At 45.0% G+C, this 15580-nt stretch overlaps 1 protein-coding gene across 5 annotated transcripts in view; it reads left to right on the top strand.

Moving 5' to 3' along the window:
* LOC122557945 (N-acetyl-beta-glucosaminyl-glycoprotein 4-beta-N-acetylgalactosaminyltransferase 1-like) overlaps positions 1-15580 on the top strand; it is a 667804-nt gene that overhangs the window by 637089 nt on the left and 15135 nt on the right. For all 5 annotated transcript variants that reach the window (XM_043706193.1, XM_043706198.1, XM_043706197.1 and 2 more), the window contains exon 17: positions 4494-4566. In XM_043706193.1, the coding sequence (XP_043562128.1) occupies positions 4494-4566 (73 nt within the window). The remainder of the gene's footprint in view (positions 1-4493; positions 4567-15580) is intronic.

The raw sequence follows: 15580 nt of genomic DNA, 5'->3' as shown, positions 1-15580 counted from the left end.
AAGTCAGAAGGTGTAAAGGCAATGAGTTAAATTGAACCATTGTAATCAGATGGGTTTTAAAGGGTTGGTCAGAGGAAGGCAAGATGCTAGGAGTTCGAATTCCGAGAATTTGAGTCCTGGGAGAGGATCAGTGTGTGGTTGTTTGGCATTTGTCAGTTGCATGCTACTATTGGGAATTAGTCATGTAAAAAATTGAACATTCGAATATATGGTGCCACATGTTGGGACGTCAAATCCAAGTGCTAACATTGAGTCAGAAATTAAACTCTTCATTCTCTCAATTCAGAAACATTCCCAAAGACTTGTGAACGACCTCATACATTGCATGTTGCTGTCATGGACCTAATCTGGCGCATGAAGTGTATGCACCTTCTAAGAGGAGAACTATTCATTTTGATGGAAATTAAAAATCTTACTCATTAGGTTCGAGTTAAGGTAATTTAATTCCACCACAATTAAACAGACATAATTGGTTATTCATTCTGTGCTGAAATGAAAACACACTTTGCGTAAAAGTTGGGTCAATTGTTGTGAAGGAGAAAGTGAGGACTGCAGATGCTGGAGATCAGAGCATTCCTGAAGAAGGGCTCATGCCTGAAACGTCGATTCTCCTGCTCCTTGGATGCTACCTGACCTGCTGCGCTTTTCCAGCAACACATTTTCAGCTCAATTGTTGTGAAACAAATTTTATCCCACAAGCTCCCAAATGATTATTTGCATATGAAAACAGAAGGATAGCAGCCAGCTTTGTATTTAAGCTTTTGGACATATCATCGTGCAGAGTTTTGTGTTGTACCAATGATTAGTAAACACATTGGAGCAGAATGTATTGATACTGGTAAAGTTGTCCTCTGCTCTGTTGTTAGACTGAAATCTGTCCTGTTATAAACTCAGTTATGAGAATGCTGGACATGTCAGAGCTTTATTAGATCTGCTTTGTTAGACAATCTTGTCAAGAATAAAGTTACAAATCACACAACACCAGATTATAGTCCAACAGGTTTATTTGGAAGCATTAGCTTTCAGAGCGCTGCTCCTTCATCAGGTGGTTCATCAACCTTCTAAACAGACAAAGTAATTATTCTAGAGATGTCATGACTAAGGGGCACATTTTTAAGGTGAGAGGAGAGAGATTTTAAAAAGACAAGGGGCAGGTTTTTTTACACAGAGGGTGGTTCATGTGTGGATTGAACTTCCTGAGGAAGTGGTGGATGTGGGGACAATTACAACATTTAAAAGACATTTGGATAAGTACATGAATAGGAAAAGTTTGGAGAGATATGAGCCAGGAGCAGGCAGGTAGGACGAGTTTAGTTTGGGATTATGTTCAGCATGGACTGGTTGGACTGAAGGGTCTGTTTCTGTGCTGTATGACTCTACAATTCTAAACAGGTAACAATGTGGGTCACCAATTCTTTCCTTTTGAAGATCTAGCCTTGGAAAACCTTTAAAGCCTCTCCAGCTTGAGACTGCCTTAACAATTACTAATGTCTTGGTAGTTTTGCTTTGTTGACACCAGGCTAACTTGAGCACGAACATTTTGAAACTTTGTGGCCAAGCATACAAACAAAAATGATTTAGAAAGTTACAAATACCCAATTTATGCTTTTTGTGTTTTATTGTATAATATTTCGTTTAAGGAATTAAAATTCAACAGTAGAAAATGGAACAAATCCAACTGAACAGCCTTTACGTTCGTGTACCTAAAACCAAGAAGATTAAATGTAGCTTAGATTATTGCTAAAGATTTCAAACAATCAGTGGGCCTTAATCAGATCTAGCTTGGTTCTTGAAACAGCTGGATTTCTAGCATTAAAGACCATTTGGAGAGGAATTGAGGAGAGACTTGATATCATAGTTGTTGTGTTGCCTTAGTCTTACCAGCGCATAGGGACTGCTCTCTTATTAGAAAGAGAAACGTCTGGTGGTGATTTAAGTTGAGAAGGAGAATACTTCATGATAACCTCAAACCAGCGATGGGGATTGAACCCACGCTGTGAACATCACACTGCTCTGCACCAACAATCCAGCCAACTGAGCGAAACAATCCCAGTTGACAATATGTGTAAGAAATTGAAGTGATGCAGGAGGGATGGAGCGAACATTACTGAGGTTAGCATGGCAGTGAGAAAATGTGGCTTGGTGCTAGAGTATGATGAAGATAATTGGTTCTATCTGAAATTCAGCTCCAGAACATTGACATCAGTCTAAGAGAGGTGGCTTGATTATTAGTTTACCTCTTTGGTTTATATCTCTTTCCCCTGTAGTCTAAAAACGCCTGAGTACATTTTAATAACTCTTGTCAGCTTCTAAGGGAATAATAGCCACAAATTACACATAATAATGCCAGATAACAGGATTTCTGACACCTTCTACATTTGAGTGCAATCATTGAATCAAAAAGAATCACTCAACCTAGCATGTTACTAGCTTTTCACCCACTATGTGCTTCCAGTTGGTTTGTCAGTCTGTTGCCAATGTTGCTCCACTTATGCTGCTAAACCCTCTCTCAATGTAATTTGTGATGTTCTACTGCCCATGACCACTGCACTAAAATTAATACTGAATCAGTGTCCCTATTTGACAATGTGAATATGGTAGAATCCCTACAGGGTGGAAGCAGGCCATTCACCCCATTGAGTTCACACTGACCCTCCAAAGAGCATTCCCTCCCCTCCCCCCCCCCAAGACCCACCTCACATTTCCCATTGCTAATCCACATCATGAGTAATTTAGCATAATCAAGCCACCTAACCTGCACGTCTTTGGACTGTGGGAGGAGACCAGAGTGGACCTACACAGACACAGGGAGAATGTGCAAACTCCACACAGGCAGTCACCCAAGAGTGGAATGGAACCCAGGTCCCTGGTGCTGGGAGGCAGTAGTGCTAACCACTGAGCCACCATGCTGCCCAAGTAATTGGAAGAATAGAAGTAACTCCTCAGTTATTTGAAGAATCTGCAAATAGTTTATGCTATAACATTTTATACATTTTGGAGTCTAATTACTACATGATCCGTTTGACGGTGCAATCAATTTATGTAAGGCAAGGTGTAGGCTCTGCTTCCTTCTCTGAAAAACTCGGTCAGCAAATAGCTGGAGCTTTTATATGTTACAGTAAAGATTAATAAAGCTTTCCATATTGCAGAGCTGCTTGGTGAGAAAACCCAATATCAACTATTGTTGGAATGCTGCAGCAAGGACACTGTGAACTCAGGGATATGCACACAGCTCATGGGCTGGGCCAGGCTGCATCTCTGGGCTCTTCGCTTGCTTTTACAAATGCTGACTCACTCTGAGCCTACCCAGATAGTCATGACAACCCTGCCTTGCATTGGCTTTTTGAGATTTTCCAGAGACACCAGACTCACATTACTGTGCTGGCTAGCACAGACACAAACCTCAGTCAAGTGGGATAGCTACCACTCAGGATGCTGGCACAGTAAGTCAAGAGCAGCCTCTGATACCAGTCCACAGGCAAGGACATGGTCAGTCAGCCACTCAGTTCAGGTAGAGTCAGAATGCTATTCCCATGATGGGTTTGAAGCCAAGTATCAGACAGCCCCTCAGCTGTCTTGACTCCAATGTGATAGAGGCAAGTATCAAGAGCAATGAAAGTGGGTGGTACAGCTATGACTGTTGGTGCAAGTGGGCAAGTATCCCAAGCAAGTGAGTAGGCAGTGCAAAGGGCATGCAGCGTTGGTGCTGTCAGGGCTTGGGATGCGTGAGAGCATGTGAGGAAAGGTATTGCAGGTAATAGTGAGAGTGGGGGTTGGACGTGATGTGGGTGCAGGAGCAGAGAGAGAGTGGAGGTGCGATATTCAGAGAGAAGATGGTTGCATTTACATTAGCGAAGTGAAGAACGCCATTGACCTTTGTTGTGTGGTGTTCAGCATCCCTCCAATCAGATTGGCATGGTCTAGTGTCCTGGCCTCCATTGCTGGTTTTTTTGGGGAGTGCGTGTGTGTGGGTGGAGAAGAAGTCCTTTGTCTGCACCATCCTAGCCATCAAGACCTGCAGATCCCTGTCCGCAAAGCAGAACACCAACTTTCCCATGAGGAGGCCAAATGTCAGGAACCATACAGTGCACGGTGTATAACGGCCTTTGAAAGATTGTGCCAGCGACAGGGACGTCAGTCAATTCCAGCAGTGATACCCTGTACTGAGGATGGCACATGGGTAAGCCAGGGCTAGACTTAGGCACGGGGGACAAGGTAGGGATGGAGTAGGTAGTTAGTGAAGACAGTTTGGTAAGTATCTCATGAGGCCTCATGGTGAGAAACTGGTGCACAGCCAAAATAAAAGTGATATTTAGCCCTGTTTGTTCTGTTAAAGTTAGTTACTTCGGTTGATCAGGTTTACCAGGTAAATCCAGGTAAAATTCAACCTGTGAGTCTGTAAAGTTGAAAGGCATAAGAGGGTTTTCAAGTGAAGGGGATCCCTTAATGTAAATAAATTACCTGACAATTTTTGTTTCTGAACTACTTTTTAGGTATCAGTATTTGAAACGAACAGGGAGTTTTGAACGCTCAGCGGGACTTCAGGCAGGAGCAGACGCTATCGAGGTGAGTGTACACATTTAACTAAGAACAAGATTTAATGAACTAGATGTGTCACACTTCTCCATGCATTATCTTGACCAGGCATCCTAGTCTTCAATGGAAATACACTGGACATCGGAAGCCTCTTGTCAGTTGTCAGTGTTTCTTTCCCCATTGACAAACTGCAGTTTACATTAGATATCTAACATATTCTTTGCAAATGTAGGTTGGTTTTTCTTCAACTTACATAGTATGTGTCACCTGATCAAAATGGTATACTGCTGTCAAACATATGACAGACCTAAAATTTCATATTGTGTTGTGTACAATGCAGTGATTCCTCATGGAAGAAAGAACCTGTCAGTTCCATAAGGATACGGAAACAAATAGAGAAAGTGAATCTGAGCAGTAAGCTATGTATCAGGAGAAAGGGACAAGTTATCAAACTGTTAAACTGTGACTTCAGGACTGATACCAACGATACCTCCAGCCTGAGTGATAGCCAAAGTGCTCATGTGTCTTACAGGCAAAATATCAGGTGCATTTAAGAGGCAGTTGGATCAGAGGAAATAATGATAACCAAGGATGGATTTGATGGGTAGGCCAAGCAGTTACATCATTGATCCTTATTGTTGTGGCACCAAAGTGGGCTTTCTGATAAAACTGGTGGTAACCCATGAAGATAAACTTGTGGCATTTGAGGTGGAGTTTCAGGGAGGCAATGAGAGAATCTTGGCCATCAGCTCCAGCTCCTTGGGGAATAGTGAGCTAATCAGGCAATCAGTAGGCTGCCAGCAGGCCTTCCATGGAATCGAGTACTAGGTAAGTGTGTCAAGCTGAGTTAAAATAAACAGTGGCGATGGGCAAACTCACTCTGAAAATGTTTCAAGTGACTCACAAAATGACAAAGGGACGAAATTTCGACAAAGTTCACCTTCTTACAATATCACTTTACATCATAGCTCCTTCGTGACACAAATAGGCCTGCACACATGCAGCTGTGTATGTTGTGGACAGGAGGAATGCAAAGTTTGATTGGGTGAGAATGAGCAAGATAGAATCCCATACTCACTGCTGCTCCAATCAACTTCTGTCTCTCCCCCTACTCACTGCTCCTCCAATCACCTTCTGTCTCTCCCTCTACTCACTGGTGCTCCAATCACCTTCTGTCTCTCACTGCTGCTCCAATCACCTTCTGTCTCTCCCCTGCTCACTGCTCCTCCAATCATCTTCTGTCTCTCCCCTGCTCATTGCTCCTCCAATCACCTTCTGTCTCTCCCCCGCTCACTGCTCCTCCAATCATCTTCTGTCTCTCCTCTGCTCACTGCTCCTCCAATCACCTTCTGTCTCTTCCTGCTCACTGCCCCTCCAATCATATTCTTTCTCTTTACTGCTCCTCCAATCACATTCTTTCTTTTTTCTACTCCTCCAATCACATTCTGCCTGCCCCCTGCTCACTGCTCACAGATTCACCCCTAAACAAAAACAAATGCAAAGAACTGTGAATGCAGGAAATCTAAACCAAAAACAGAAGTTGCTGGAAAAACTCTGCAGGTCTGGCAGCATCTGTGGAGAGAAAGCAGAGTTAATGTTTCGAGTCTTCAGAACTGAACAGTTCAGATTCACCACACCCATGCTCGCTGCTCCAGCCTCTACACTGAGAGAATCTGAGATTGGAAAAGCAGCAAGGGAGGGAGGGTTGTAATCTGTCATATGAGGGGCTGATCCAGTGAGCATGGGAGAGCAATTAAAAACTTTGCTGCCATTTGAAGAGAAAGAGAGAAAGTGATGTAAAGAGTTTTATTCGAAGCACACCACGAAATCTTGGGAATCAAGGCTAGTTACCACAGTTTGTTCTCCTTTTGGAACTACTTACATTTTAGCATTTGGGATACTTGCCTTTATGAGGTTGTGTACACAAAACATCATTAGCCACCATGTGACACTTGCGCATGCTATTCTTGTGCTGAGTGCTGTATGGTTCACCTGCTCCTTCTCCATCCCCCAAAGCTCTTTCTCATCAAGGTTGTGCCCCTTTAAGATGATTTGCTCCTTGCATTCTCAGCCACGTCAGCCCCAAGCCATGACTGAGCGAATCACTTCTTTGACTGAGTGCTGTCCTCTACAAGTAAAGAGCTGGATGTGGAAATTCTGCTCAGTCACCTATTGTGTTCAGCTTCAAAGTTCCTCGTTGTAATTCATACAGTACGGGAACAGACTCTACAGTCCAACTCACCCGTGCCGACCAATTTTCACAAACTAAACTAGTCCCATTTGTCTGCTTTTGGCCCATATCCCTCTAAACCTTTCCCATTCATATACCTGTCCAAATATCTTTTAAAATGTTGTAACTGTACCTGCCATCTACCACTTCCTTGGAAGTTCATTCCACATACAAACCACTGTCTGTGTGAAAAAATTGCCTCTTATGTCCTTTTTAAATCTTTCTCCTCACACTTTAAAATTTTGTCCCTTTGTTTTGAACTTCCTTACCTTAGGGAAAAGATCTTTACTATTCACCTCATGTATACCCCTTGTGATTTTATAAACCTCTGCAAGGTTACCCCTCAACCTCCTATGCTCCAGTGAAAAACATCCCGTCCTATCCTGCCTCTCCTCAAACCCTGTCCATAGGACAGGAGGTCAGAGTAATATATCTTACACATTTCCAAAATGTACAATGAGACTAAATTCTACGAATTCACAACATCCAATGGAACATTATTGAGGAGAAATAGGAGCCAACTCAAGGAATTGTACAATATTTCCACTGTGCACAAAATATTCATAGAATGAAGCTTGGAAAATGAAGATACAGAAGACCAGACAGACAGTCAACCTGCTAACAACAGGAAAGATTCTAACACACCTACAAGTTCAAAACATCCGAGTGTGAAGTCCAAACCTCTGAATTGTTAAGATAACAGGTTCTGAAGGGATTCTCGTATCACCAGTACATAATACAGACTCTTAAACTCTCAAATATTTTAAATTCTTGTTTATAGGTTTCACACTTAGTAATCTGACTTGGGGGAAAATGGGGATGTTCTATTATTACTTTGCATTAAGAGCTGGATATACTCATGAGCCAAGGACAAAACCATAATTTCCATTTGTAGTCTATCAGAAACATTCTAGAATCAGTATGATATATATCTATAACAGCAAGTTCATAAACTCATACAGTACAGAAGAGGCCCTTCAGCCATCAAATTTACCACTAAAGTTGTAACCTCAGCTGTTCAGTCCATCTCATCCAATTCATCTAGAAATACTTAAGATTACAAAATTAGGATCTTTAAACAAAGAACTAACCAGATCAAACACTCAATGAAATGCAGATCACTCCCTTCTGCATGGTAGATTTGTTCCCAGCACTAGCTGTATGGCTTGAATGGCTGAAAATTTCCTTTGTTCATCAATGAATAATGGAAAAGTGTTCACGGATGGTGATCCATCTGTCCTTGTATTTGTCAGTTTCCCCTGTATTTTCTAGATCATTTACTTGTATTTCTTTAGTATATGGCATGTGCTGTTGACAGTTATGCCTCTTGCTTTTTTTGGTATAAGTGCTTCCTTTCGGAGTCTTTGCTTCCTTCCTATTTTTTCATTCTTCCAGCTTCTTCATCATACTTTCCTGTCTTCAATCATCACACTATTTCAGATGGCTGGGATAACCCAGGTTTGGAGGTCGGGGTTGGGGGTGGGGGGTCCGGTGCGGTGCGGAAACATTGCAAAATAGTAGCAGCAGTGGTCCAAAGTAAAGTCCAATGATATCCTCCAGCCACAGGACGTTTTCACCAGAGGTGAGCAGCCAATTACTTGGCCAATTATTTGGACTCTTACCTTCAAAGGAAGATGTGGCCTCCTCTTTCCGACTAAAAAAAAACACCCTCAAGCTTGTCATTCTATTCCTCAATCCTAAATGGCCGAACTTGTATCTTTAACCTGTGACCTCTGGTTCTGGTCTCTCTAGTCATTGGAATATCCTTCCTGTATTTCCCCTGTCTAATCCTGTTAAAATATTATTAGTTAGTTTCTATAAGATTCTCTGTATTCTTCTAAACTTTATTAAATATGTTTCTACCTGATCCAATCACTTTACATGTGTCAGTCCTGCATCCCACGAATCATTCTGGTAAGCTCTGATGAAGAGCCATCTGAACTCGAAACATTAACTTGCTCTTTCTCCATGGATGTTTCCTGACCCGCTGTGATCTCCAACATTTGTTGTTTTCAGTGCAGATTCCAGCATCTGTAGTAATTTGCTCCTATGTCAGTCTGGTAAAGGTTTATTGCACTCACTCCATAGCCAGAACACCTTCCCTCAGATAAGGACACAAAAGCTGCACACATGATTCCAGGTATGGTGCCATCAAATCCCTGTGCAAATGCAGTAAAGACATTCACGGTCCTGCACATGAATCCTTTTACAAGGAAGGCTGTCAAATGTTTACTTTCTTCAGTGTCTGCTGTACCTTCATGCTTACTTTCAGCAATTGGTATACAAGGACTCTCGGATCTTATTGCAGCTCCCCCTTTCCCAATCTATCACCATTCAGGTAATAATCTGCCTTCCTGTTTTTGCTGAAGTGCTCACATTTATGCACATAATATTTAATTTCTCATGCACTTGCTCACTCACTCAGCCTCCAAATCACACTGAAGCACAGTTGTAAGTTTGCTCACTGAACTGGAAGGTTCATTTTCAGACGTTTCATTACCATGCTAAGTAACATCATCAGTGAGCCTCTGGTGAAGCGTTGGTGTTCTGTCCCACCAGGATACATGAATACCAACTGACCACCAAACAACATGACCTACTATCACTAGTATCCTTACATACAGACAAAGAAAGACACCACTTTGACTGGGACAACACTTCCATCCTAGGACAGGCTAAACAGAGACACACACGGGAATTCCCAGAGGCCTGGCATCCAAACCGGAACTCCATCAATAAACACAGCGATTTGGACCCCATTTACCAACCTCTGAGAAAAAGAACTGGAAATTATATCACCCACCACAACAGACCAAGACACACAAATAGAAAGCGGGACAGAACACCAGCGCTTCACCGGAGGCTCACTGATGATGTTAGCTAGTATGGTGACAAAACATCTGAGAACAAACCTACCAGCTCAGCGAGCAAACTTACAACCTAAACCTCAATCTGAGCCATGAATCTTCTTAAAAATCGCAAACACTGAAGTATCTCTGCATCCTCCTTGCAGTTCAACCTACCACCCAGTGAATGCAAATTTACAGATATTACATGTAGTTCCCTCAATTAAATCATTAATACTTAGCACTGATCCAGCAGTACCCCACTAGTCATTGCCTGTGACTTGGAAACAAACTCATTTATTCCTACTGTCTGTTCCCTATCTGTCAACCAATTCTCTATCCATGTCAGTATACTACCCTCAATCCTATGCAATTTACATCCAATCTATGTCGATCTTTACCAAATGCATTCTGTAAGTCCAAGTAAACCACATACACTGACTCCCCCTTATCAATTCTACCAATTACATATTTGAAAGAAATCCAATAAATTTATTAGGCAGTATTTCCCCTTCATAAATTTCTGCTGACTCTGACTTCCTTAGCATTAACTACTTTCCCACTCAGTTTCATGCTGTCTGTAAGTTTTGAAATGATGCTCCTGATTGCTGATTCCAACTGATTTTGAGTGAATGGTGAACAACAATGGTCCCAGCACTGAGTTTTGTTTTGCAACACCGCCTCCTATCGTTTTTGTTAGTCTACATCACTATTGGTTATCCCCATGACTTGGCCTTGCCATCTATACAACTCATTCCCTGATTCAGCACATTCTGAACTTAATCATGATTCTACAGTGTGGAGCCTTTATCAAAGGCCTTTGAAAATCCAAGTACATTACATGGACTGTATCTCCCTTTTTAATGATTTATGCACAACACCATGATTCTGCCAGCTATATCTCAGGCCTTCATCCGCACCACTGTGATGTACTTCTTTTGCTGCTGCTGTTTCTGCCAACTGACTGATGCTGCATCTGCTTCTTGTGTTCAAACCCCAAGAAGAGTACCTCTAACTAACATGCAAGACCATCCAACTCTCACCTCAGTCATTAACCGTCACTTATGTTATCTAAGCAGATATATTCCAATTGGATGACATTATGTGATGGATCTCAGAGTAGTTGCTAATGGATTCTTAAAAACAGGATTTTTTTTCTGGGATGGAAAGGTATCTTTAGGATTCACCACTCTCCAACTGAGCTGTTTATCTCCAGTCTCACTACAGAATTCACTAATGATTCCATGATGTTCACCACCACCACAATTATCAACTCCTCAGATACAAAAGTAGTCAGCATTCATTTGCAACAAGCCCTGGATAATATTCAGAGTCAAGAGAGTGCTGCTGGAAAAGCACAGCAGGTCAGGCAGCATCCAAGGAGCAGAAGAATCTACATTTCGGGCATAAGCCTTTCATCATTCCTGGATACTGCCTGAACTGCTGTGCTTTTCCAGCAGCACTCTCTCAACTCTGATCACAAGCATCTGTAGTCCTGACTTCCTCCTGGTTAGTATTCAGGTCTGGACTGATAAACAGCTAGTCACATACGAACCACAAAGTGCCAGGTAAGTGCCAACTTGTTCCTTCAAAAGAGACAGTGATGTATTTCTAATTTCAACTTCCACTCTCAGTCACTTGGATGGCAAGTGGCTTAGAGTGGAACTTGTAGGTGGTGGTAGTCTCACATATCTGCTGCTTTTGTTCCTTCCAGGTGTTGGATATTGTAGGTTTAGAATGCATTGTTGAATGAATCACGGTGAGCTGCAACAGTGCATCTTGTAGATGTTACATATTTTCATGCTAATCTATGTTGGTGTTTATCAAATGCCTTCTGAAAGTCCAAGTAGACCACATCCACTGGCTCCCCCTTATCAATTCTAACCATTGCCCTTTGACGTTCAGTGGCATTACTATCACTGAATCCCTGACTGTCAACATCCTTGGGGTTACCGTTGACCTGGAACTGAACTGGACTGACCATATAGCTACAGTGGCTACAACAACAGGTGTGAATTTCGCAGCAACTATCTTACCACCTCACTCCCCAAAGCCATCCACAACGCACAATTCAGGAGAGTCTTGGAACATTCTGCACTGGCCTGGATGAGTACAACTTCGACAAGGTTCAAGAGGCTCAGCAGCATCCAGCACAAAGCAGCCCACTTGATTGGCGCCACATCCACAAACATTTACTTCCTCCACTACCGAAGCTTAGTGGTGCAGATGAAGCATGCGATATAGCTGGCAGAATCATGGTGTTGTGCATAAATCAGCAAAAAAGGAGATACAGTCGATGTAACGTACTTGGATTTTCAAAGGTTTTTGATAAAGGCACCACATTGAAGAATCATGATTAAGATCAGAATATGTTGAATCAGGGAATGAGTTATATAGATGACATAGAGATAACAAAAATGATAGGAGGTGATGTTGCAAACCAAAACTCAGTGCTGGGACCATTATTGTTCACCATTCACTCAAAATCAGTTGGAATCAGCAATCAGGAGCATCATTTCAAAACTTACAGACAGCATGAAGCTGAGAGGGAGAGAAGTTAATGCAAAGGAAGTAAGTGTCACCAAAAATGTAAAAAAGGGAAACACTACTTGATAAATTTACTGGATTTATTTCAAATATGTAACTGGTAGAATTGATAAGGGGGAGCCAGTGGATGTGGTTTACTTGGAGTTTCAGAAGGCATTTGATAAACACAAACATAGATTAGCATGTAAATGTGTAACATCTACAAGATGCACTGTTGCAGCTCACCGTGATTCATTCAACAGTGCATTCTAAACCTACAATATCCAACACCTGGAAGGAACAAAAGCAGCAGATATGTGAGACTACCACCACCTACAAGTTCCACTCTAAGCCACTTGCCATCCAAGTGACTGAGAGTGGAAGTTGAAATTAGAAATACATCACTGTCTCTTTTGAAGGAACAAGTTCCTGGCAATCCCTTTCCTGCAGCGCTCTCGATATACCTACACTGACGGGCTGCCTGAGGGCAGTTAGTGGTGGGCAGCAAATGGTGACCTTGCTGGTAATGCCCACGTCCTATTAAAGAATTTTAAAAACAAGCTCTTTCACACAGCGCTTGCACACGTGTATGTTCTTCACTGAATGGAAGCACGTTTTCTGTAACAAGAATGGAGCACTCGCATTTTAGTTGAAACCCCGCAAACATATTCCACTTCCAGCCTGTCACATACAGCAGAGAGAGAGGCTTCTATGTGTTTGGTTTGCCCTGGACTTAATCCAACACAGGGCAGGAGCAAACATCTTACATTGCTTCAGTGTGAGCTGTGACTCAGTTGTTAGTTCTGAGTCAACAAGTTGTGGGTTTAATCCCACTCCAGTCCTTCAGCACACAATCCAATCAGGTACGAAGGGAATTTTTTTCTTCTCAAGTGGCTGTAAAAGATCCTGCAGCACTATTTGCAGAGCAGGAGAATCTTTGAATGATTATCTCTCAACCAACGTCATTACAGCAGATTATTTCCCTATCACCACATTGCTGTGATGCATTGCCTAATATTTAAACAGCAGATATATTTCAGAAGTGCTTTGTGAGTTATAACATTTTTATCCTGAGCTTCCTATACAAATACAAGCTCTTTCATTAGCCCATTCCTTGCCTAGCTGTAAACCAGTAAGATGTTTTTATAGGTCAACCAGTGCTGCAGTTAAACACTAGTGACCATTGTCTAAATGTAGCAAAGTTGCTGAATAACAAAAAGTATAGAGAAAGACAGGAGTTTGAAATGCTGAGGTTATAACTGCCTTGACTGCTCTTTTTTTATTATTGTGTAGCGTATGTGCAATAGTTTTTATGTTGCTGCTAAAGTCGCTCACCTAGACAACATCTCTTCATGAATAAACCATCGTTAACTCAAGATGGATTGATCAAAACTGGAGATGCACAAGAGGGCAGAATTTAGAATCAGCTTTATTGTCACATGTACTCACAGGTACAATGAAATATTTATAAGTCGCCCCTTACGGCACCATCTTAGGTACTGAGGTACAGATTATTAAGTACAAATTCTTAGGGAGAAAAAGTAGAAAAAAATAAATAGTCAAGCAAAATATTAGAAAACATAGAGGAATAAGAGTTCAGAACAACAGTCCTCCCAAACCAGAATGCACCATACACCACCTCAAGGCCTAGAAGTTCAAGTCCACCCTGAGACCGAGCTTCCAGGGCCATGCTGAGGCCAGGGGTCTGAGTCCATGCTGAGGCTGGGAGTCTGAGTTCACGCTAAGGCCGGGGGTCCAGGTTCACACTGAAGCCGGGTGTCCATGTCTACCCTGAGGCCGGGGGTCCAGGTCCATGCTGAGGCCGGGAGTCCGTGACTACCCTGAGGCCGGGAGTCCATGTCTACCCTGAGGCCGGGGGTCTGGGTCCACCTTGAGGCCGGGAGTCCGGGTCCACCCTGAGGCCGGGGTTCTGGATCCACACTGAGGCCGGGGATCCGGATCTGCACTGACGCTGGGGTCCGGGACCACACTGAGGCCAGGGGTCGGATCCACACTGAGGCCGGGAGTCCGAGTCCACACTGAGGCCGGGGCTCTGGATCCACACTGAGGCCGGGGATCCAGATCTGCACTGACGCTGGGGTCCGGGACCACACTGAGGCCAGGGGTCCGGGTCCGCACTGAGGCCGGGAGTCCGAGTCCACACTGAGGCCGGGGGTCCGGGTCCACACTGAGGCCGGGGGCCCGGGTCCACACTGAGACTGAGAGTCCGAGTCCACACTGACGCTGGGGTCCAGGTCCACGCTGATGCCGGGGTCCGGGTCCACGCTGGGTCCAGGGTCCCAGGTCCGCACTGAGGCCGGGGATCCGGGTCTGCACTGACGCTGGGGTCCGGGACCACGCTGAGGCCGGGGGTCTGGGTCCACACTGAGGCCGGGGGTCTGGGTCCACACTGAGGATGGGGATCCGGGTCTGCACTGACGCTGGGGTCCGGGTCCACACTGAGGCCGGGGGTCCGGGTCCACACTGAGGCCAGGGGTCCGGGTCCACACTGAGGATGGGGATCCGGGTCTGCACTGACGCTGGGGTCCGGGTCCACACTGAGGCCGGGGGTCCGGGTCCACACTGAGGCCGAGAGTCCATGTCCACACTGACGCTGGGGTCCGGGTACACGCTGAGGCCGGTGTCCGGGTCCACGCTGGGTCCAGGGTCCCAGGTCCGCACTGAGGCCGGGGATCCGGGTCTGCACTGACGCTGGGGTCCGGGACCATGCTGAGGCCGGGGGTCTGGGTCCACACTGAGGCCGAGGATCCGGGTCCACACTGAGGCCGGGGATCCGGGTCTGCACTGACGCTGGGGTCCGGGTCCACACTGAGGCCGGGGTCCGGGTCCACACTGAGGCCGGGGGTCCAGGTCCACACTGAGGCCGGGGGTCCGGATCCACAATGAGGCCGGGGGTCCAGGTCCGCACTGATGCTGGGGATCCGGATCTGCACTGACGCTGGGGTCCAGGTCCACACTGAGGCCGGGGGTCTGGGTCTATGCTGAGGCCAGGTTCCGGGTCCACGCTGGGTCCAGGGGCCCAGGTCCGCATTGAGGCCGGGGGTCTGGGTCCACACTGAGGCCGGGGGTCTGGGTCCATGCTGAGGCCGGGAGTCTATGCTGAGGCCGGGGATCTGGATCCGCACTGATGTCGGGGGTCTGGGTCTACGCTGAGGCTGGGGGTCTGGGTCCATGCTGAGGCCGGGGGTCCGGGTCCGCACTGAGGCCAGGGGTCTGGGTCCATGCTGAGGCTGAGGGTCTGGGTCCGCACTGAGGCCGGGGGCCTGGGTCCATGCTGAGGCTGGAGGTCTGTGTCCACGCTGAGGTTGGCGGTCTGGGTCCACACTGAGGCCGAGGTTCTGGGTCTGCATTGATGTCGGGGGTCAGGGTCCGCACTGATGTCGGGGGTCAGGGTCCGCACTGATGTTGGGGGTCTGGGTCC

Source organism: Chiloscyllium plagiosum, chromosome 16 (assembly GCF_004010195.1).
Source record: "Chiloscyllium plagiosum isolate BGI_BamShark_2017 chromosome 16, ASM401019v2, whole genome shotgun sequence".
NCBI lineage: Eukaryota > Metazoa > Chordata > Chondrichthyes > Orectolobiformes > Hemiscylliidae > Chiloscyllium > Chiloscyllium plagiosum.
This window is presented reverse-complemented; position numbering and strand designations above follow the sequence as displayed.